Here is a 24,347-nt window from a genome sequence, read left to right as displayed (position 1 = left end):
TAGACGTCCATCATATTTTTGAATTTAGTAATTGTGTGCAAAGTCAAATGGAAGATGATGGATTCACATCGAATATTGAAGAGATTTTTAAATATAAAATGGATATCAAGTCATGCTATTAACTGGGTTAACTCGTAATATGGCGACAAGTCAAAAGGTGTTGGGTTATCATTCATGTTGTTTCTACTGGATTTCATAAAAAAAATTAAAAAATAAAAATTCTCGTGTGCTGGCCCATATAAAGTTTTATTTTACATTTTCATAATAAGAACCGTAAAAATAAACTATGACTCAAAATTCTTTGAAAATAAAAAAATTATAACTCATTAACCTCGCAAGACAAAGGATGTTTCGAAGAAAAAACCATCCCCCGCGGGGGGTAATATCTACAACTTATTTAGGGTTTGTTGGTTAAAATTATAAGTTATGAAAGAAAATGTAAGAGTCATTTTCTTTTTGCTTTCTATGGTAATCATATGGGAGGTTCTATTCAGACCTCTCAATTTGCTATTTGGACCTCTTCTAATTTTTGTAAATTCTTTTTTCCTATTTTACCCCTTCTATAAGTTAAAAAAAAAAATTAATAAAAACTGCATCTTTTATGTTCTCCTCAACATAGTCAAATCCTCTTTCTTTCATTTGTTCAACCCACCACAGGTTCTCTATTCTTTTAATATAAGGCCATGGAGATTGATCAACAAGTTTGATTTTTCATTCTTTTTCCACCCAAGCTCTATATAAACAATAATGGCTTCCATAATCATTGACTACCTGTTCTTGATTTTGCGATTGAATTGGGACTTATCAGCTAAGTATGTGGTTGGGTTGAGGTTCAAATTAAAGGCTTGCCAAATCCATATTTATAATTTTATATAAGTTGAAACGATAATCGGAGAAAAACATGATATTGAATTGGGTTTAATGAGCTCTGTACTTCCTGGGTTTGAGAAAGCGAGAGGTACCAAAATTGGATTGCTTCGCACAAAGAATTGGTCTTTATTTTGGTTTTTTGATGCATCAATAATGTTTAATGAGGCAAAGATTGAACGTTTTTGGAGGGAGGTGTAGTTTTGATGATGATGTGATGATCTTTTCTAAATTGGAATGAAATAGAGAATTTGTTAGGCACAAGAAGAAAATACGGAATATGAAAGCATGATTTGATGAACTCTTTGCTCATTTTGCTGCTCAAAAGGGAGGTTTGGCTTCCCGGATCCATACCCAAAGACCAATTCTTGTTGTTTTTTAAGGTCTCATTGCGAGGAAGATCAAATAGTTGGGTTTGTGATGAATAGGAAATTTTGTCTCTTCTTCTTATTTTTTTAGTGGGTAAAATAGGAAATAAAATTTTACAAAAATTATAAAGAGGTCTAAATAGCAAATAGGGAGGTCTAACTAGAACCACCCTAATCATATTTCTTACCACAACCAATTTTCATGGCTCGTGAGCTTGTGCCACGTAGCGGAAGTCAATTAATTGTTTGAGGATTTGCTAATAAATAACTAAATAAGGTTATTTACCAAATTAAATTAAATTAAATTAAAGTTATAGTCAACTCTAACTCGACGACATAACCGTCAGATATGTGTACAACTTACATCTGACGGTGGATGTAAGACACCGGCAACATCCGGATTTTAAGAAAAGGAAAGAATATAAATGCTTATCAGAAAAGTTAGTCAATATTTTCTTTTGTGGTGGACAAAAGCTTAGTCATACTCACTTTCAGAAAATAGAAATGAGCTAATAATTAATTACTTACAAATAATGAAATTGGTACAACAACTAAAAGTAATATTTTGCCTTATTCAAGTTCTCAAGGCTCACCACTCTGGACGAACTTTCGCTATAATCTGCATGTTGCTAGAAAGAAAACCCTAGCCACAAGTGAGTCCCTCTAAAAGCTTTTCTCACTCATCCGGCGACGCGTTATACTGACGTTGTTGCCGGACGGGTAGCCTTGTTGCCGTTTATTGGAAAATAGTGGCATCTGGTCCTTGATCAACAGGTTTTGGGGTTCGAACAATGAGATGCAGGGCTTTTGGCCGGCAGAGATTTGGTAGGAGGATCGGAAGGTGCACACGTGGTCCGAGTTGGACGGAGGAGTCGTACGGGGACGTCGTGGAGGGGGAGGCTGGACCGATCTGGCTTGGAAGGTCTGCTGGTGGTTAGCGGAACGGGGTTGCCTTGATCTTTGGAGGCTTCGCTGGGCGGAATCCGATTGGATGGGATCTGACCTCCGATCTAGTCTGGTCTGGTGGCTGGTCTGGGACGGGAAACCCCAGATCGGGGGTGATGGCTGGTTCGTTCCCGATCTGGCTTTGGGGGAGTGGTGGTGTTGAGGTGGTGGTAAAGTGTGCGGAGAGCGATGGTGTTTTTGTTCGTGGCTCCGATCGTGGTGGCGGTGGTCCGGTGGGAGAGGTGGTGCGACGGCGATGGTTTCCTGTTCGCTTGGATGGACCTCGGGCCTGTGTGACTTTGGGCTCAGACTCTGCTGTAGTGGGCCTGCTGTGGGCTGAATATGGGGTTGGGTCTCAAGTTTTGGGCCTGGCCTTAGGTTTTAATTTCTTTTATGTTTTTACTTATTTATGTTGTTTAACTTTATTGCGCATTATGCGAGCATTAAGTCCCTACCAATTTGGGTTAGGGCTTATGATTTAGGGTTTTGGTTTGTGGTATTAGCAGGTGTTCTAGTTGTGTTAGGTATTAGTTGTTGGGTCGGGCGCACTATAAGTTGTGGCAGAGACAATCTTCTCTTTGGCTGTCTAGAGGATCGTTCCTGTTCTGGAGTTGGGTCAGTAGCGATGGACAAAAAGTCTAGCCGTGGCATAGACAATCATCCTTGGCCTTCTAGTGGGTCGTTCTTTTCTGATTTCGGGTCGGAGGCGATGGCGATTTGGAGCATCAGTGGATTTACGGTGTTGACATTAGGGTCGTGACGGTATTGGGTTTACATTAGTCCCATGTCCGACGGTCTTGCAATTCACTTTGGTCGGGTTCGAAGTCACAACGAGTGTTGGCTTGGTCGATCAAAGGCAGGTCAAGTGGACTTTGGGTGGCGAGTTAGTGTTGACAAAGTTGAGTAGTAAGGATCCACTGCTCCTGCGCATGTTGTCTTTGCCATATAGTTATTGTGCAAGTTTTTTTAGTCGGAGCCCTTCTGGCTCCTTCAGTCAGTCATTATAGAGTTCCAATGTGAAGTCTAGTGGCCATTTCTGTGTACGAGATGTTGCCCAAATTCATTGTAACCAGTTCATTATTAATGAAGTTTCTTATTGATAAAAAAAAAAAAAAGTTCTCAGGGCTAATTTGCATTGTCTCGTTTGTTTATATCGTGTGTTTGTACCTTAGTCGTCTTTCTCTTTATGTCATCATTACTGATGTGCCGCAACCCGCAAGGTACCAACTCTCGGGTTAAACCTTATGAAGAATGTTTTTTTCATGTTATTTGAAGTGATGTGCTATCAACATATATAGACGAGGGATATTCTAGACTCACCTTCAATTTCATTCATATCGCTCATTTCATGTCCTATGAGGTGATGTGTCATCGACATATATATATATGAGAGATTTTTATTTTTTATTTTTTTGTTTGAAACCCAGCCTAGTTGGGAGATATTCTAGGTAGACTCACCTTCAATTTCACTTACACCTTTCTTTGCGTTAGCAAAACGTGGTCTATCACCTCGTTTAAATTTTGCAGGACAATTTGAAATTTTGAATAGTCTCATTTACATACCACATGACTAAGTTAATCATATCCCATTGATTGTCAGTCAGTGTCAATAGGGAAAATTTCGCAAACAGTACACCAAGTAAAGGCCACTAATAATTCTTATACATAAAGTTCCAAACCAAACATTTCGGTACACGAAATCTGAAACTCGACCCACTATCAGTACACGACGTCAATTTTTGACACCAAAATGTCCATTATGCCCTCAGTTCTTTTTTTTTTTAATAAATTTTTTTTTCTGTTATTTTTTTTTCTTCCTTCGTTTTTTTTTTCCCTTCGTTTTTATCTCTTTCTTTCTTTTCACATGACTAAATATTGGCTGAGTTACAAATATAAGTTGTAGGACCATAAATCTCACCAATTGGAGGGCAAGGGCGGCGTTGGAAGCGAGGGAGTGAGCTCGGAAGAAGGAAGAAGAAAGAGATAAAAACAAAGGAAAAAAAAATAACAGAAAAAAATAACGAGAAGTTTTAAATACACACCCCTAATTACTTAATACACCACCCATTTAATTTCTCATTCTAATAATTTACTAAATACACAACCCAAAGTACCTAAAATACCCTTAATCTCAAAAATCATGAAATATCCTATTTTTTGACTATATTAAGGTTACTATTTAATATGATTAGTATATTCTAGTATATTGACATTTTGTAAATGACCATTTTGATCGATTACTTGTGTTAGTTATTGAGAAATCCATAAAGATTTATTATTGTTCCCTTTAAATAGGCATATAAGTAGGTTTTGTGTTATTTGAGCTCTCATCCACCAAACACCATGTTAATCAAATATAAAATTATGAGTTGAACATTCAACCAAAACTATACCCGTAGTTTCTCCATAGTGGCGGAACTAAATAGTTGTCATTAGAGGGGCCAAACAAATTAACAATTACAAAGTTTTTTCACCTGTGATGTTTTATATTAGAAAATAAATTGATTAATCATAACTCTTAGAACAAAAAAGGAAATTAACTAAAAAATGGGAGTAAAGCGATATGTTTTAAAAATATTTAATGCCATTGATTTTGAAATTCTAAATATTATGGTCTCTAACCTCATCTAATAATTACAATTTATTTAAGGAAAAATTAAATTAGATAGTTTCTAACTTTATTCTTGTATTAAATTGGGAGGCCATGTATATAAATTTGTTGTGTTTATCTAACTATTTATACATAAATAGAATAATATAAGGAAAATATGACTATTTTTTTCTTCTTCTAATGCATAGATGTCTGTTTTGGTCATTTAACCTACCTACAAAATCTAATTTGAAATATAAAATAATAGGGATGTGTATTAAGTTATTAGGGGTGTGTATTTAAAATTTCTCAAAAATAAAAAAAAAACGAAGGAAAAAAAAAATAACAGAAAAAAAAAAATTATTAAAAAAAAAAAAACTGAGGGCATAATGGACATTTTGGTGTCAAAAATTGACGTCGTGTACTGATAGTGGGTCGAGTTTCAGATTTCGTGTACCGAAATGTTTGGTTTGGAACTTTATGTATAAGAATTATTTGTGGCCTTTACTTGGTGTATTGTTAGCGAAATTTTCCCTTGTCAATATGTCACAATTTAAACTCCAGTTAGATCAATTGATATATCATCGGTAAAAATACGATATTTCATACTAATTTTAATCTCAAAACAAGTGCGTTTTATCTCATATATAATTAATAATCTACTAATAATAACCCTCTAGCTCCATTAGCTTATGACCACAAAAACGACGTTAATCAATTGAAATAAAGTAGTTGACTGACTCAATATCGTAACGAGATACAACGTGTTACATTATTTTTGAAACTGAATCATTCTTAAATCTTGTCGAACTAAATTCAAATACTCAATACGTTTTGAGAATTCCCCAAATTAACTAATTAATTTATTTCTTTAGATTATAAGTTTTGAAGAATAATTTAGAGTAAAATTGTAAAAAAATTTCACTTCGAGTTCACATAGAGGTACATTACATAAGCTTTTAAAAAAAAAAAAAAAATTGCATTACATAAGTAGTTTAAAATGCCAAAGAACCCAAAGCCATTTCAACGCACTATTTAATACCGTCGAAGACAGTTTAATGGGAGTTGAATTCCGAGTCAAACCAGTGTTTTCTAGTAAGGTGATTGAGCTTTCGTTGAAGTTTTGCCAATTCAAATTTTACCAAAACAAACACCTAGGTCATTTTCAAGGAGTTGAAGACAACAATCGAGTTTGTTTCTTTAATTTGACTTGCACGCATGCATGGCCAAACTTCCTAATAGTAACTAAGAATCTTGGACAAATATGTAGAAGGTTTCTAATGGCCTCGACGATCCATCCAAAAGCAAAAGTACAAGAATTCTTCACGTTGAAAATGGTTGGTAATGATATTTTTGAAATTAACTTTCTTCTTTAGTTAAGGCAATAAACAAATTGAAAGAAGCTTCTCAACAGTTACTGTATCATAGTATGAGTAAGTATGTTTAGCAAGCATTTATCCCTACCCAATTTAAAGGGTCCAACGAAATTATAGAACTCACATTTTGGATAGTTCGAGTATCCAAACCTTCGAGAGTTCCACATTACATATTTGGTGGCCTAAAATTATAACCCAACCAACATTTTGGTTTTATAAATTAGTATATTTATTTTGTTCAAACTCAATCTAGTATCACTTCTCTCCTCTTCCTCTAGAAACCCTAACACCCAAGACCGGTTCCTTTCCGATTGATAACTCGAGCTCCTCCGGCGGCGACCCGATCAGTGTGGGCCTCCTGCCTCGCCGGCGTTGGGATCTGCTGCCGGACGGGTCTTCGACCCGATTTGTTTCATGAGGGCTCCATGGGTGGTTGAGCTCGAGGTAGGTCCAGGCGGCTTGCGGCTTGTGCTCTGTGACTGGCGGCGTGACTGTGCTAATCAAGACCGGTGTCTGGTTCTGAATCGGTGGTGGTGCAGACAGGGGGATGCTAGACTGACGCGATTCGGAGTTGGGCCTTCACGACGGCGTGCGCTGGGATGGCATGGTGCGCAGCAGTTCGGGTCACAACGGCGGATGGTCGCGGTGGAAGGTCGCGGCGGGTGGTCGTGGTGGCCTAAATCGAGGCGGCAAGGGCCATGGCAGTGCAGGTCGGGCGGAGTCGCCGGGCGGGTGACGTACGACATGTCGTCCGGGATGACGGGCTGGGGCCAAGGCTGCTTAATGGGCTCTGGAGTTGGATTACCATTTTGGATGCTCTTGGGCCTACAAATTAGGGCTGGGGTGTTTTCCCTAGGCCCATCTATATGTTTTTAGTTTATCTATTTACAATAATTCCTTGTATTAGGAAACTAGGCATTTTTATGCTCTATGTCTCTGGAGTAGTACTGAAGGAGGTTATCCGCTATTTCTACGTCTTAGAATGTATAATGAGTAGGACTATATGTATGTACCACTTGTGGGTACTACCACTAGCTTCTTGTCTGTCTATCAGCGGAAGGGTATGTAACGGCCTATTCTGACTTGTGAGGAATATAAATGTTGAATTTCATTCAAAAAAAATAAAAAATAAAATCTAGTATCACTTTCAAATCAAAAATATAATTAAACTTATTTGATAAGAATTACTTATGCAATGGAAACCAGTAACTAATTCTATTGGTACGCAATGGAGGAATGCGATGGTGGACATAAAAGTCTGTCACGAGATTGAACACATACGAGAAAGAGATATAGTCGAATAATTCATACCTTAAACCACATCCCACGCACAATACACGACGCAACGTGTGCCACCACATAATTCACCACGTAATATTCTCTATTCCAGATTTTTCAACAGTCAGGCTACTTTTTTCATGGTACATGGTTAAAAGGTTTTTGAATACAATTAGTAAAAGAGAGTCTCGTTCCCCTGGTCAGCTACTGACCAGAGGTCATTTGGTCAGTCATCGTTTGATTGAAATCGGACAGCTGACAGAATTCATATTAGATTTCATCACTTATCTGTTAGCCGTCCGATTTCAATCAGACAGTGACTGACCAAATGATCATGGTCAGTAGCTGACCAGGGATCATGGGCGTAGAAAGTAGGTAAGATCGTGCAACCAAATTCTCGATTTAATACGATTATTAAACAAAAATTTCGAGCCGTGTGTCCTCCCTCGCTCACAAGTGATTAATAAAGTCATAAACATAGAGCTGTAACTCTTCTGGTCTGGTCAACCCGTCATTTTTCTATACTCTCCTCACGAGATAAAGACTTGTGTACCAAAAAAAAGAAAAAAAAAAGAAAGGTATATTCTTTCTTTCTAGTTGTCCCACACTAATATTTTCTCCCCCGCGGGTCCCACCCTTCCCATCTAGAAAATTGTGCAAAGTCCATCCCTAGAAATCTTCAACCCCGTCAGAGCCGTCCGATCAGAAACCCCACCTTGACTCCTCTCTCCAAACCCGCCCCGCCGGTCACCCGGTCACCTATTCTCTCCCACTATAATAGACCCCTCACCCCCCACCACACAAAGCCTTAACTCTCTTCTCCTTCTTCTTCTTCTTCTTCAACCTAAAACCTCTCTTTTATCTCCCATGGTTTGTTGAGCTTCCTCGCCATTAAACGCAGCGTTTTTGACTTCAAATGGCGGTGGAGATGATGAGCTTTCCGAAGATGGAAGACCAAAAGGCCATCCAGGAGGCCGCATCGCAAGGCTTGAAGAGCATGGAGCACCTGATTCGTTACCTCTCTCACCAGCAACAGTCTAACCAGCCCTCCTCTCGCGTGGACTGCACCGACCTCACAGACCACACCGTCTCCAAGTTCAAAAAGGTCATTTCCCTTCTGAACCGGACCGGCCACGCCCGGTTCAGGCGCGGACCGGTCGCCGCGGTTCCGGCTCCTCATCATCATCAGTTCTATTCTTCTTCTTCTTCTTCTTCTCCGCCGTCCACCTCTCTCCTCTTCCCTCCCTCCCAGACCTTGAGCTTGGCTCCGGCACCAGTCGCTCCCCCGGCGATTGCTCCTCCGGCTCCGGTCAAGGCTCCGGAGACTAATTTTGCTCATTCCATGACGCTTGACTTCACCAGGCCTAATGCTCTGGCCTCAAACCCTAAGTGTACCGACATCGAGTTCAGCGTCTCGTCGAGCTCGTCGTTTATGTCGTCGGCCATCACCGGAGACAATAGCGTCTCCAACGGCAAGCTCGGTCTGTTCATTGCTCCCAATCCGGCCCCGGCCGTCTCCGGCGCCAAGCCTCCGCTCTCCGCCGCGCCGTTTAAGAAGCGGTGCCACGAGCACGACCACTCCGACGATGTCTCCTGCAAGTTATCCGGATCAGGATCCGCTTCCGGGTCGGGCAAGTGCCACTGCTCCAAGAGAAGGTAACGCAACACTGACCCGAGTTCCCTTGTTTTCTTCTTCTTCTTCTTCTTCTCTTTTGAATTTCGGACACGAGTTGAATCGTCCGAGTCAACTCGGTGGACCCGTCCGAGTTTATAGTCAACGCGTTAGGTCGGAGGGGGCCCATGAATGGGCAAGGCACGCGTTGACGCGAACATGATAAGATGCCTTTGCTGAAATGTCGGACTTTGAAATTGTACATTTTTGTCTTTTTCCCTACGCGTGGGTTAAAAGACTTTGATTTGATTAACTTTGACCGACGACTTTGATTCCCCAAGTTTTTTTTTAACCTTTTTTTAATAAAATTATTTCCTTTTTTTTTTTTATTACAGGAAAAATCGGGTGAAGAAAACAATCCGAGTCCCGGCGATTAGTTCAAAGATCGCCGATATTCCGCCGGACGAGTACTCCTGGAGAAAGTACGGCCAGAAGCCGATCAAAGGCTCACCTTACCCAAGGTACTTTACCCAATTCATATTATTATGAGCTTTTAGCTATATTCAAAATAACACTAGGAAACTATTTTTGTGACGAAACTCATGTATTTGTGATTTTGTTTTTGTAGGGGTTATTACAAGTGTAGTACAGTGAGGGGGTGTCCGGCAAGAAAACACGTGGAGCGAGCACCGGACGATCCGGCGATGCTGATCGTAACGTACGAGGGGGAGCATCGACACGCTCCGGATAATATGAGTGGCGGAGTTGGGATGGTATTCGAGTCAACCTGATAGGGAAAGTGGGTGGAGGAAGAGGGTTCTTGCTTTGCTTTGCTTTGTGTTATTAAGGTTGAAGCAGTTGAGAGGGAGAAAGGCCGGATGTAAATTTTTTCGTTTTTTTTTTTTTAATTAATTAATTAGGATAATGGGGCAGAATCTCAATCTGTCATCAATCAAATTAAAATTTAATTTTACTCTTTCGTTTCTTGATCTGCCACTCGTGACTGTTTAGAGGTGAAGAAAGAGGGGCATCCAATGTGCATCGAAAGTCAATAAATTATAAAAGAAATTAGGAAGGGGAATCATGATGACTTGGAGATAAAGACTACGGGTCAATTTGTTTATAATTTTGATTAGGTTTGATTACTTAATTGAAATGAAGTGGTGGCAGTTGGGTGGTACTGGAATGTTTTTGTTATTAAAAGTCAAAAGAAGGCTCCTCTCTGCCTTGGTGGTGGGGCATTAGACAGTAGACACTGGCTATTAGGTCTTTGATTGAAATCTTTAATCTACATTTTGTCGTGAAAGAATTTGTAACATAAATATGTGGATTGAACCCAGAGATTTTAGAAAGTCCATCATTGTGCGCGCGACCAATTGAACTGCATCCCGAGTTTGGTATCTGTCTGTATATCTAGGGGATCCCTTTATACGAAGCAGGATCATTTTCTAATAAATTTTGGGGAGTTATCGACCTGGGCTCATAAAAAATTCTCAGTGTCGAGAGAGATTTGAGATTCCGTTAAGTATGGAAAACGGAGGAGATGCTCGTGCCTTGGCATAAGTGGAAGGGAAGGCTAATATGTTCTTCCTTCTCAGAGGTTGATTCAGCAAAAAAGACTGATTTGACTCCTAGGCGAAATAAAATTCTTTCAAAAGTGGAGGCTCTGAAGGAGTACAACAAAAATGAGAAAGTAGGAATCACCTCTAGGTGAGACGTAACTTTTCTAAAATCAACCCGTCTTCTTAGAGCAAGTGCACCCGTAGTCAATAAAATGCAAAGTCGAGAAGTCAAGTTACTATTCACTGCCACTGGACATAGGTTTGCACCCGTTTTTTTTCTTGCCCGGTCAACACCGTTCACTTGGTACTGTTCATCGATTTTTCACTGTTCACTTTCACAATTTTTTTCCTTACTGTTTTGTTACCTCACATATATAATCATACATATTAATTGCCTAGCCGATCTGCCTTCACTATTCAATCCAACGGTATGGATCATTTGACCGTTGGGCCCTCAAATTCCAAACCAGCCAATTTTGGTGTGCTAGGCGACAAAAAAGATGCAGACGCCAGCTGGAAGTATCTCATTCGTCCGTGCGCTCTAGTCTTTGCCATCTCCGCGTCTGTCTCTGCTGTGACGTCAGCCATGTTCTCTCCCCTTCCAACGTGGCAGCTGGGCTTCTCCTTCGACTGGTCAAGAAATTAGTCAAGGCTTTGCCCTTTTTCTTGCCCTTGGTCAAACAAAGCCAAATGTTGCCCAGGCAAAACAGGCCCGGTGGAGGGGAAAAAAGGAGCTTGCCCAGTCAAAATCAAGGATTGCTGAGGTGGTGCCCAGGCAAAAGAGCACCGGTGCACTTTCTCTTAGTAAAAAAAGAAAGTACGGCTTTCTACGTAGGTGGAATAATCGCTTTATTGAGCACGGTTCAGTGTACCTTAGTAAAAGATCGAAAAGAATGCATTGGATGGATGCCCGGGCATTGAGAAGAACCTGAAATCGATTTGCTATTCTTACCTTCCACCAATCAGCCAATTATGCTATCCTTGCCTTTCAACCAACCCATTCGATTCCACTTCTGTCCTTCTCTCGCCTTCTACTTTACTTGACTAAATCCAACTTTAGGGCATATGTGCATTAGAACATGGAAAAAAGCATTTTCGTTCACCTCATAAAAGATTATGACTCATGTCGTTGTGATCGTAGTATGATTAGTCTGATAGTGTCATAGCACAGACACTCATGCAAGAAAGTGGAATTGGTTGGGCTAGGGTTCTTTGGTGTACCATTCTTAAAATTTATGGGAATACCTACAAATAAAAGCATTAGAGTTCTCGAGCATATGACTTGCACTGCATAAGCTATGTTTGGAAAAGTTTATAAGCAGCTTAAATTAAAAGCAATGGATAGTACATTTTTTGTTTTTGTTTTTGTTTTTTTTTTTAAACCCCACCCCATTCCCACCCTTGATGGGGCTCGAACTCCTGACCTCTTATATATGAGACCAAAGCCTTACCACCCCACCAAACACACACACCCATGGATAGTACATGTTTGGTAAAACTAAAAATAGCTGCTGCTTTTTTTGAAGCCAGAGCTCTTTTGCTCTTCTAGAGCCAAAAGCAGAAGTTTTGTTTAAAAATCTAGTTTACCAAAATACTCAACTGCTTACTTAACAATCACTTATTCTCATATCACAGCATTAGTTAACTTGTCTTACAAGCACATTCATACCAAACTGGTCCTATAAAAAGCTTAATACAACTAGTTGTCATCAAACTCCAAACAAAGAAGAAACAAAATCGCCTCACCCATTTATAATAACTTTTGAATTTACAGAATATTGAGGGTTGACTTGAGTTATGTGACTTCACGAGGGATAGGATGAGACGGTGGGTTGGACATATAAAAAGAATAGAGATGACAACCTCATTTCCTAGTTTAGAATTGGAAATAAACAATGGGCTCAGTAGTTGAAACCTGTTAATGAGTCTAGGCCATTCTTATTGCTGGACCACTAAACAGAACCTAATTGGATTGGAAAAAAGACTTTTATAAGACTAGTGAAGTTTACTGTTCTTTTGACCCAAAAAAAAAATAGAAAATTACATAGTAGCACATGACCAACGATGTAAACACAAAAAACCTACTTGCAAAAAGATTTATACAAATAAGGACATGAGCCCAGGCCCAAAAGCCAAATGAATCAAGCCTGATTCCCAATTTTAATGACAAATGACTAAAATACTCGAGTTTCATCATAATTTACGACACTGCCACTGTCCTAAATCGAGTTTCATCAATTTCCAAACTCACCGATTTGGAAATCCTTCAAATTCTCCTTCCACAGTGAGAATTTCAGCTAGAAGCTTTGAGGGAAGATGATCAGTGACTCGAGGCGCTCCTAATAGGATCAATTTCACTTCTGGAAGTGGCCGGAAAATGGAGAATTTTGCTGGAGAACACAACTGCTACAGTGACGGTTTTGGTCAAAATTGATGGTTTTCTGGCCAAATCGCCGTGACCCACGGGTACCAACGTGTAGAGGAGAAAGAGACGGTTCTTTTATGGGTGGTGGCGCACCGTTTGGTTGCCGGATGCCGGAGAAATCAAGGAAAAACGGGAGAGGGCCGACGCGGGGGAGAGAGAGGAAGAGTGAGAGATCGGGGAAGAAGAGAGAGAAAAGTGGCTGGGTAGGTTTCTGACCTACCCACAGTAACTTTCCAAATTACCATAAACAGTAACTTTCGTATTTCGCTTATAACTTTTGCATATGAAGTCCGATTTTTACGAACCAAATATGCACGCGCTCGGTTTAACGTCCTCTACGACTTTCATGAAGAAAAAATTTTCAAATTTTGACCCGGTCAAAAAGTAAACATTCAGGGCCCCCTAAAATATCGAAACTTAAATAAATTGTATAGAAAATCGTCATTCCTCGTTTAATAACAACTACACATGAAAAATTTGATTCCGGGCGTAACAAAGGTTCTGTAGTTTACTTTGATATACATGAGGAGCAGATTCATGAATTTAGTATCACTAAGGTTCTGTGGTTTACTTTGATATGATCGGCTACTGTCAATGATATGATCTGCTAATGTTCAAATTGAATTGATCCGCTACTTTATAGTTTATTGTTTATGTTAATGATATGATTTTCATTGTTTATGGTTCAAATTGGCTATTGTGTGGAGGTGCAAAAGGGTGATAATACAAGAAATAATCGAACAAAACCAGTGAGAAAAAAAGCTCCGGCACGTAGGAAAAAGTGCAGTATCAGAACTAGACGAGTATGAGTACAGTAGCAGGATTGGACGAGTGCAGTAGCAGGATTAGGTGATGACGAGTGCAGTAGCAGAACTGGACGAGTATGAGTACAGTAGCAGGATTGGACGAGTGCAGTAGCAGGATTAGGTGATGACGAGTGCAGTAGCAGAACTGGATGAGTATGAGTACAGTAGCAGGATTGGACGAGTGCAGTAGCAGGATTAGGCGATGACGAGTGCAGTAGCAGAACTGGACAAGTATGAGTGCAGCGAGTGCAGTAGCAGGATTAGACGAGTGCAGTAGCAGAACTGGACGAGTATGAGTGCAGCGAGTGCAGTAGCAGGATTGGACGAGTGCAGTAGCAGGATTAGGCGATGAGATAAGAGTAGTAGGAGAGTGAAGTTTTGTGAAGTAACGTAAAGAGATTATTCTCAAGAACTGGACGAGTATGAATGCAGCGAGTGCAGTAGCACGATTAGACGAGTGCAGTAGCAGAATTGGACGAGTATGAGTACAGTAGCAGGATTGGACAAGTGCAGTAGCATGATTAGGCGATGACGAGTACAGTAGCAGAACTGGACATGTATGAGTGCAGTAGCAGGATTAGGCGATCACAAGTGCAGTAGTAGAACACGAGTACAAGTGCAGTAGCAGAATCGGACGAGTATGAGTGCAGTAGCAGGATTAGGCGATGAGATAAGAGTAGTAGGAGAGTGAAGTTTTGTGAAGTAACGTAAAGAGATTATTCTCAAGAAAAAAAAAGAGTAACATAAACGGATTGTTCTCAGAAAAAAAAAAAAAAAAAAAAAAAAGTAACATAAACGGATTGTTCTTACAAAAAAAAAACATAAATGGATTGTTCTCAGAAGAAAAAAAAATAAAAAGTAACATAAATGAATTATTCTCAGAAAAAAAAAGTAACATAAATTGATTATTCTAAAAAAAAAATTTACATAAAGGGATTAAAAGTCAAAAGAATTAGTTAAAAATAAAAAAAATAAATTAAATCATGACATGTGGCAAATGGAGAGCATATTGTCCTTATTTGTAAGATTTAATCCTTGTAAAGAGATAATCCTTGTAAAGAGATTAGAAGTCAAAAGAAGTAGTTAAGAGTAAAAAAGTAAATTAGCTCATAACATGTGGCAAGTGGAGAGCACATTGTCTTTATTTGTAAGATTTAGTCCTTATATGTTTAATTCAATCTTTAATGGATGTATTTGTTAAGTCATCTTTTGTCAATAACTTATATGTAATTTGTTAAAAAAAAAAAGTTTACTTTTCTTTCGTCAAATGGGATGGGGCACCTGTTGAATTTGGGCTCAAAACTAAGTTCCAATAGGATAGTCCCATAGTGAATCAAAATGAGGCGACTCCTGTCACTAGTGGAGCTTGACGCGGATGCTCAATAGAGGTATAGATTATAGAACAATCTTGTGAACTATATTCGACACAGCTAGCATGTCAGAGGAGTCCAATCCCTCGTGTATCTCAATTTCGCCTTCTTCTTCTTCTTCTTCTTCTTTTTTTTTCGTTTTTTTGGGTCTGAATTTCGCCTATTTATTTGGTTAGAGAATTAGAGGATCGAGAATAAGTACTCTCCGAATCACTTCGACATTAAATGCGAAAAGGGAAAAATATTTCCCCCTTTTCGGACTTGTTTCACTCGAATTTCAATGGCCGTATTCCGCAAACAAAGCTTTGGTTTAAGAGTCTTGATGCAGCTCTTGAACTTGAAAGACAAGCTTGGGTGTTAAGAAACTGTCACATATTGTTCGAGCATTTGCTGAAGTAAGTACAGTTTCTGGTTTGATGATCTTTGCAAGGAGATAGAGACAGTGCATTCATGGTGAGTAGGTCAACTAACAGAATGAGGCATTCATAAAAAACTGAGCAATTTGTTGAAGAGGGGATAACAGAAAACCATCACTCTCCTTTATTTAACAGCCAGCTTGGAGTTTCACTCTCATGGGTTCCCAAGAATGGAGAAATTTACAAGTCTAGAGGTAATGATTTTTACATTATGATCAGATGAAAAAAAGGGCCAATTCTTAGGTGCGGGTAGCCGCACCACGTGTACGGTGCGGCTGCCCAATCAAATCTCAGAAATTTTTGTCTTTGTTCTGAAATTGTCCCTGGTTTTTAAATGTGAAATACCCAAAATACCCCCCTGCTAGGGGAATGATTGGCCTGCCGCACCACGTGGCGGTGCGGCTGCCCCACGCAAGAATCACTCGAAAAAAAGAAGAAGGGAGATTAATGTAATAATTTTTTTCATTTGCAGAGAGAAACAGTAGAATATTCTTCATGTCTTTCTGCTTCAGAGTGGTACACTTTATCAATTATTCATTTACTTTTTCTATCTTTGTGCAGTGGAGGTCTTCGAGTTGGGGTGACAATTCAATTAGAATAGAACCAGATGAAGAGAAAATTCAATCAAAAATTACTAAAAGGATGGATACATTACTTACAAAGAAGAAATTGTAATAAAATTTGGACAAGCTTTTCTATTTTCAACTGGAAAAATGTGTGTTAGTATTATTTACTTTTTTTTTTTTTTCATTGTTTTCTCTCTCTTTGATTACTAGCTTCACTGTATATTATATGTCAATCTCATGTAGAAGATGAAGGAACCACATCTTCCCATGTGAATATGATTTGTTTTTTGTATTTGTGAATACACAGGACTAGAAACAACAAATTTGGCCAAATGATGGTACAACCATGTTACACATTTCTATTTTATTTGGAATTGTTGTACTAACCTCTTGACTTTATAACAAAGTGCCCCAACAAAAGATAAACTTTCCTTACAACTTTACACAGTAAGGAGAGTATCACTTTCAACAGAAAAGAAAAAAAATCACACGCAAATAACATTCAACTTAATGTGTAATTAAAAAAAAAATCGTTAAATTCTAAACATACTTTGAAAAAGATGCGTTATTATCTACAAGAACAATTTATAGTATACGAGCAAGTCAATATCTACTTATCATAACAGTCTTTCAATTTATAGTATACTCATTATAACCACCAGTTTCACTCATTCTCCAGTCTAAACCCAACAACAAGGCAGCCAGCTAAATTTTATGACCAAAAATAAGTTCTGTTTCAAAACCAAAGATTTATTAAATCAAGTATATTGGCTTCTACTTGTCATTGTGTGTAAAGTGATTCATTATTTGAAATTTCAACATCATAGAGTGGGAGGCTGAAAGGTAAAGACTAAAAGAGCCTGTAAAGCAAAACCAAAAAAAAAAAAAAAACATAGAGTTTGGTTTTGCTGGCAAATGCTAAGAGACTAAAGCCGGGTTTAATTACATTACAAGAGAAAAGGGTTTGCGGTTTTTGCCTTACTGTCAACCACTTTGGCTCTTCCCGTCGGACACTGCGAAAAATAGCAACCTGTAAAGTGCTTCTCTCAGACTCTGCTCTCATTCCCATTCACTAAATTAGGGTTTGTGTATCAACCTCTCTCTCTTTTTCTCTAAGCCCTCTGTGAATTTGAAGAGCCAGTTCAGAATCTGATTCAAACTCGGCCCTGGATCTCTATTTTACTTCAAGTAAGTTTCTTTTCTTGCTTATGTTGATTTTCTTTACTGGGAAGAAAAATCTGGTTTTGGGTTTAGTTGGTGTTGAGTGAAGTTTTGGTCTTTTGTTTCTTTGCGTCTTGGGTTTTGTTAGTTGTGAAATTTGGTGAACACCCAGATGAGGTTTTGTTAGAAATTGGGAGAATCATGCTTTAGAGATTGAATAAAGTTTGAAACTTTTGTTTGAATTTAGCTGCTTTACTCTTTTTGTTTTCTTTTTTTGAGTGAGCCTTGGAGTTTCAGAGATTTGATAATTGGGGTTTTTGGTTTGATTAGGATTTGAATGGCGCATTCGGTGAGTGACAAGAGTATTCAGAATTTGATATCTGCAAGCAAGTCATTGAGGCTGAGCTTACAGAAATCACAGGGGTTGGGGTTGGCTTTAGAGAAGGCAGGGTCCAGATTTGAAGAGATTACCCAGAGATTACCGTCTCTTCAAGCTGCGGTTCGGCCCATTCGGGCTGATAAGGAGGCCCTTGCTGCTGTTGGAGGTCACATTAATCGCGCTGTTGGCCCGGCCGCAGCTGTGCTTAAAGTGTTTGATGCTGTTCATGGGCTCGAAAAGTCTCTGTTATCGGATCCGAGGAGTGATCTTCCGGGGTACTTATCAGTGTTGAAGCGTCTGGAAGAGGCTTTGAAGTTTCTGGGTGTCAATTGTGACTTGGCGATTCAGTGGTTGGAGGATATAGTAGAGTACTTGGAGGATAATGCAGTTGCAGATGAGCAGTATCTTTCGAATCTGAAGAAGTCGTTGAAAAGTCTCAGAGAATTGCAGAGTGATGAGGGAAAGGCTTATCTTGATGGGGGGCTTTTGGAGGCTGCGTTGGACAAGTTAGAAAATGAGTTCCGGCGGCTCCTTACAGAACATAGTGTGCCACTTCCAATGTCGTCGTCATCATCACTGGGAGAACAAGCCTGCATTGCGCCATCACCATTACCTGTTATGGTAATCCAGAAGTTGCAAGCTATTATTGGAAGAATGATTTCTAATAATAGACTTGAGAAGTGTATATCTATTTATGTTGAAGTTCGAAGTTCAAATGTAAGGGCAAGTTTACAAGCTCTGAATTTGGATTACCTTGAGATATCAATTGCGGAGTTTAATGATGTGCAAAGCATAGAGGGGTATATAGCCCAGTGGGGAAGGCATTTGGAGTTTGCAGTGAAACACTTGTTTGAGGCCGAGTATAAGCTGTGCAATGATGTCTTTGAAAGGATTGGATTGGACGTGTGGATGGGTTGTTTTGCGAAGATTGCAGCTCAGGCTGGTATTCTTGCATTCCTACAATTTGGGAAGACTGTTACAGACAGCAAGAAAGATCCGATAAAGCTTTTGAAGTTGTTGGATATATTTGCTTCTCTGAACAAGTTGAGACTTGATTTCAACCGGCTTTTTGGGGGAGGAGCATGTGTTGAAATCCAAAACCTGACAAGGGACCTTATTAAGAGTGTCATTGATGGAGCCGCTGAAATTTTTTGGGAACTTCTTCGTCAGGTGGAGTTGCAAAGGCACAACCCACCTCCTCCAGATGGGAGTGTTCCAAAATTGGTCAGTTTCATTACTGATTATTGTAATAAACTGCTTGGGGATGATTATAAGCCAATCTTAACTCAAGTTCTGATTATCCATCGAAGTTGGAAGCATGAAAAGTTTCAAGAGAAACTCCTTATTAATGAGGTTCTGGAAATTGCTAAAGCGATTGAGCAAAACTTGGAGGCTTGGATAAGGGCGTATGGCGATACCTCAAAGGCGTATGGCAATCCCTCCTTGGGGCACCTTTTTGCAATGAACAACCACTGGCATCTGTACAGGAGCCTAAAAGGAACTAAGCTGGGAGCTCTTCTGGGGGATCGCTGGTTAAGAGAACATGAAGAGTCCAAGGGCTATTATGCCGAGTCATTCTTGAGAGAGAGCTGGGGGAAACTTCCTAGTCATCTGAGTAGAGAGGGTCTAATTCTCTTCTCAGGTGGTCGTGCGACTGCCCGTGATCTTGTCAAGAAGAGACTGAAAACTTTCAATGAAGCCTTTGATGAAATGTATAAGCGGCAGTCAAATTGGATAGTGTCAGATAAAGATTTAAGGGAGAAGACATGCCAGCTGATAGTGCAGGCAGTTGTGCCTGTTTACAGAAGCTACATGCAGAATTATGGCCCCTTGGTTGAGCAAGATGCGAGTTCAAGCAAGTATGCAAAGTATTCAGTGCAGACTTTGGAGAAAATGCTCATGTCTCTCTTTCAGCCAAAGCCTCTGAGATATGGCAGTTTCAAAGGTAGTAGGCAGCTGAGTGGAAACTTCAACAATGGAGTAAAAGATCTTCGACGTACTACCTCTGCAGCTGTATGATTATCCAACTATGTTGTTTGTTGTGGAATCCTCAACAGGACTATCCTTCCTTCCAGATGGTTAGCCTTCATCTTGTACATAATGACCTCCTCAGTGCCTGAAACTAAATCTTGCTATCCTATTGCCCAAGAATTCTCCAACATGTGGAGACCTTGTAAGTCATCTGAATCTGATGAACCTGTTTGCACTGCCTGGTGGAGTTCTAGACCCCCATACTCAATGATGAACAAAATAACACCATCCCTTTTGGATCCCAGCGTAGATAATATTCAGGTATAGCCATCCGTTCTTCTGTCGTTGGAATTATTAGTTGGGTTACTGAGGTTAGGCAGCGGTACAATTCTTTGATATAAAGTGCATCAAAAAGTCTAGCTGTGATTAAGTTATATTTACTATTTATCTGGAGAAGGTTATAATCCAGTCACCTTCATGAGGTGCTTGTTTTTTGTACTATGAAATGAACTTTGTTGAAAACTTGAAATTGTATAACAGCCTTGTACTACTGGAATATTGTTAACAATAAAGTTTCTACCCCTCGTTTCAAAATGGGACCTGTTTAGTGTTTACTTTGGCTTTCTAGTAATTTCTAGCCGGAGACTTTTTGTTTTACTTTTCTGCCTTGTATTCTTTATTATGAAAGCATTGGCCAAAAATGAAACAAGTCTTGAAAGAAATGAGTCTGCTCATTCATTGATTTTACCATCGGATGTGCAAGGATTTTTAGTTGTATCAGAACCCTCGAATATATCGTTAATAACCCACTTTTGATCCCAAAATTTAACTTCACTTTCCATCAGCAAATATATTTGGTCTTCTGTTGGACCTTAAGCCTTGTCAAATACTCAAAATTGACGGAAAAATTCTTCATTTTGTTAAAAGAACAAAAGTATATCCTTTTCTTATCGAAATGGACTTTTCAAACCACCTAGTATGGTAAGGTTGGTCGCGTGGCCTAGCATAAAATCTCATGTCTAGCGTTTGAGTCCTAACTCTTATCAGCTTGTGGCCAGTAAATTTGAGAGGCATTCGGGTTCGTGTATCTGGGACGGAGAATTCGATACTCTTGAAGACCTCTGTTTGAATACTAACTGAATGAGCATGTTACTAATTACCGATATTCCAAAGTGTCTTGCTACCTTACTCCCACTTAAAAAGGACTTTTTAGATTTTATTGATATAGAACATGATCGGATGAAAGAACCATCCCCTGGCCCAACACGTATCACAAAAACGACCACGTTTCGGTTTGCTCAGTCCCGCTATTATTCGGTTCTCGGTAGCAGTGGATCTCACTCTGCTGCTCACTACCCTCCTCGCCCTTCAACTTCTACTGTTTACCTTTCTGTAAAAGCTTCGAATTTGTTCAGGTATTGAGTTCTCTCACATAATATATATAAAATTTTCTTTTCCAAGTGAAATCCCCTAAATATATGAAAGAGTGAAAAAGTGCTTTCGCTGTTGTGGTATAAGAAGCCTTCGCGTGTGTGTGTAGATATATATGATTTTCATTTGGATTCATTTTCTTATGCTCATTACAAGTTATATGTTGTTCTTAGTGAAATAGCTTAGATTTGTAACAGTAGCAATGGCCTTAAGGAATTACCCGAAGATGTTATAGAGAATAACATCCTGACCAGGCTGCCGGTCAAATCCTTAATCCGATTCACCTGCGTTTCGAAACGGTGGCGTTATGTTATACTATACAGCCCCCCCCCCCCCCCCCCCCCAAATTTGCCAAGTCCCAATATAGATCAGCTTCTGACCACAAATCCATCACACACGGAATCCTCGTCTCCAGCAACGGCTCTCCTCAACTCAACTCCCTAGACTTGGAGTCACCGTGGTTCGGACATGATTCCTCTGCTAGGAAGCTGCATTTCCCATTCGAGAAGCAACTGGTACGCTGCTGCCTGCTGCAACCTGCTGGCCTCCTCTAATGGTTTGGTGTTTGTAGCATTGGATGAGAGGTTTAACATCTGGAACCCGTCGACTCGATTCTTCATGATCAAGAAACTGCCTGACATTGGTGCTGGGTATTTGTCGGCCACTGACAACTACAAGGTTCTGGCAGGCTACATGCTTAGAGGTCAAGAGGAGGGGGAGGATAATGGCGAGGTGGTCCACAATTTCTCATTGAGAGCACACATTTGGAGAATGATTGACATTCATAACCTCGGGAGCGATGTTTTTCCTACTCTTCATGGGACTCTTTCGAATGAGGCACTTCATTGGCTACATGGATACAGCAATTCCAGATATGATCTGGTTGCTTTTGATTTTGGCTAAGGAGGAGTTCCGGATAATGCCAATGAAGTGTTGGAAAATTTAATATTAAATATTTTATTTTTCATAATTTGTGGATGAATAATTTAGTGAAAATGTGTGAAGTTAAATAAATGTAAATGACTATGCATTGAGAAGTCATGACTGTTCACAAAGGACAATTTTTGGTGAAAAGTCATTAATCTTCCAAGAATCATCTTACATCAATAAAACACTTATCACACCGCATTCTGAATCAATCATTCATTGAATTCATATTTCCTCTTCTCATTTTACATATGAGTATTTTCTAGTGTCTTGAAAATTAAATGAGCACCCTAAGACAAAATTTTGGTTTAACAATCCTAAGACGAAATTTTGGTTTAACAATCTGCATAAATGATTTCTTGTTTTTCCTTTTAATATAGCAATTAGACCATATATTTACCAACATGAAGTTAGTTGGAGTTTGTATAGGAGTCATCTTGGGTTGTTGGAGGGTGCCTGTGTGTATCGAGTTATACAGATGAGACTTTTGCTTGTGACTCTATTGATTTTTGGGTGATGAGAGAATATGACGTGCGTGACTCAAGCTTGGACTAAGCTTTTTAACCTGAATTTTTCCAACTTCCCTGTGCAGCTATTGCTTGACAAATCACCGTGTGGTTTGTTTGTTACGGAAAGTGGCACAGTTGGCATTAAATGGACTGGCAACGGGATTTGGTTCATTGAGGATTGATCATAAAGAAAAAGAATAGCTTGGCCTGTATATGACTGAGGGGAGCCGATTTTTCCACGGTTGAATATGAAGAGTCTAATTTGGATCAGAAAGAAATTGTCAGAAAGACTAAAACCTCATATCGAAGCCAAAAAAGCTGAAGTCGTGAGGAATGTTTGCTCTTTTAATTCAAGTGCTGGCATCTTCATTTTTGACTCTGATTTCATGGATTTGAATGCTATTTGTTTGTCATCTGCTAATCTACTGAACAAGTTATTGATTACTCTATCTTCCAATGATGCCTTTGAACACATGATTGTGAATTCCTAACAAAAGAAATGGAGTTTCTAGTACCCTTTTTATGAATGCATGCTTGATGCTCGACTGGCTTTTTGACAAATGTATTAATTCTTTGGAAATTTTGCTAAATGACGGGCATGGCAGTCAATCTTATGGGATTAATTTCAGGCCTTGGTTTAGGCGTGGTTGCTAGAAATTAGATAGTTGGCTTCCTACGCAGTGATGTATGTAATGTACAGTAGTTGGTTACAACTTAGAAGACATCAAAGACGTACAAGTATCTTTTTTGGCCAGCATAGGATACCATTTCTCTTGGAGTTTTTAAGAAATAACCTATTACAATCGAAAATTCAAGATGGTTTTGCTTGTGATTTTTTTTTTTTTTTTGGCAATTAAAATAATTTATTAATTAAAAGGGAGAATAGTCACTTTGGTGGTGGTGACTTTTGTGAATGACAGTGTAATACTTGAGTAACCAAAGTGATATATTTGAAACTTGAGTGACCAAAGTGTCGAATGAGTCATAGTTGAGTGACAATTTGTGGAATTCTCCCTAATTAAAAAAGATAGTACGTAAGGGGGGGACATGAAACCAAGACCCTTAGAAAAAAAAAAAAACAGCTAACTCAAAAGACAACAAAACATAAACAAGATTAAGCAGAGCCGATTGAATCAAATATGGTTTTGCTTTTTATTTGAAATGAGGTTGCAAAGAATTTTCTCCTGTCCCTTTTGTTTTCTTGATTTCTGTTCTTCCTATTGTTTGCATGTAGGCTGTAGCATTAGAATGTCTCTCAGCACACTCGCAATAGTGATGTCAGACCAGTCATCGTTTGTTATGATGTTTGTGATGGTTATTGAAATCGTCAGTCCATATTGGTGACCAATCTGAGTCCCTCGATTTGCTAGCTCTTACAAGTTTTAGTTTGTCATTTCAAATAGCCACGATTTACGTAAACTTTGCTTTCTACCAAAGGCCGAGTCAATGGAATTTAACCACAAGCAGCGGCTTTCCTAGCTGTTTGACGTTATATCAATAAAGATAAAAATTTAATAAATGATTGGATTGCTTTTTGTTTGTATGCCTGCTAAGTTGCTATTTAAACCTGAGAAATCAACTCAACTACTGTGTTACATGCTTTGAAACTCAAACAGGGCATGTGAGGTTTGAATCAGTACTTTTCTGATGAACATTGAAGTTAACTTTTGGGATCAACTTGTTTAAACTTGTTTGGTTGGTTAAACACAGACCAACTTGTTTCATGCCATAGCTTTTTGTCCTTGTTAGGCTGCTGGCTTGGTAAGACTTAAATTGGTGTGTTCTACA

At 39.2% G+C, this 24,347-nt stretch overlaps 2 protein-coding genes across 2 annotated transcripts; both read left to right on the top strand.

Annotated features, from left to right (window-relative positions):
- Positions 1–8,231: 8,231 nt before the first annotated feature.
- On the top strand, positions 8,232–10,025 carry LOC133738788 (probable WRKY transcription factor 17). The gene is made up of 3 exons (XM_062166408.1): positions 8,232–9,080; positions 9,432–9,557; positions 9,665–10,025. The coding sequence occupies exons 1-3, from the start codon at positions 8,341–8,343 to the stop codon at positions 9,825–9,827; spliced, it is 1,029 nt and encodes a 342-aa protein (XP_062022392.1). The 5' UTR covers positions 8,232–8,340; the 3' UTR covers positions 9,828–10,025.
- Positions 10,026–17,072: 7,047 nt separating this feature from the next.
- Positions 17,073–20,385, top strand: LOC133738171 (exocyst complex component EXO70A1). Its single transcript, XM_062165626.1, has 2 exons — positions 17,073–17,369; positions 17,673–20,385. The coding sequence occupies exon 2, from the start codon at positions 17,680–17,682 to the stop codon at positions 19,738–19,740; it is 2,061 nt and encodes a 686-aa protein (XP_062021610.1). The 5' UTR covers positions 17,073–17,369; positions 17,673–17,679; the 3' UTR covers positions 19,741–20,385.
- The last annotated feature ends 3,962 nt before the right edge of the window (positions 20,386–24,347 follow it).

This window comes from Rosa rugosa, chromosome 3 (assembly GCF_958449725.1).
Source record: "Rosa rugosa chromosome 3, drRosRugo1.1, whole genome shotgun sequence".
Classification (NCBI taxonomy): domain Eukaryota; kingdom Viridiplantae; phylum Streptophyta; class Magnoliopsida; order Rosales; family Rosaceae; genus Rosa; species Rosa rugosa.
The sequence above is the reverse complement of the archived record's forward strand: the minus strand, read 5'-3'. Positions and strand labels throughout refer to the sequence as shown.

Excerpts from the sequence above, each read along its gene's own strand:
- LOC133738788 (XM_062166408.1), top strand. The coding sequence starts at position 8,341 with ATGGCGGTGGAGATGATGAGCTTTCCGAAGATGGAAGACCAAAAGGCC. Across the intron at positions 9,081-9,431 it reads TGCCACTGCTCCAAGAGAAG|GAAAAATCGGGTGAAGAAAA; the intron begins GTAACGCAACAC and ends TTTTTATTACAG. Across the intron at positions 9,558-9,664 it reads AAAGGCTCACCTTACCCAAG|GGGTTATTACAAGTGTAGTA; the intron begins GTACTTTACCCA and ends TTGTTTTTGTAG.
- LOC133738171 (XM_062165626.1), top strand. The coding sequence starts at position 17,680 with ATGGCGCATTCGGTGAGTGACAAGAGTATTCAGAATTTGATATCTGCA.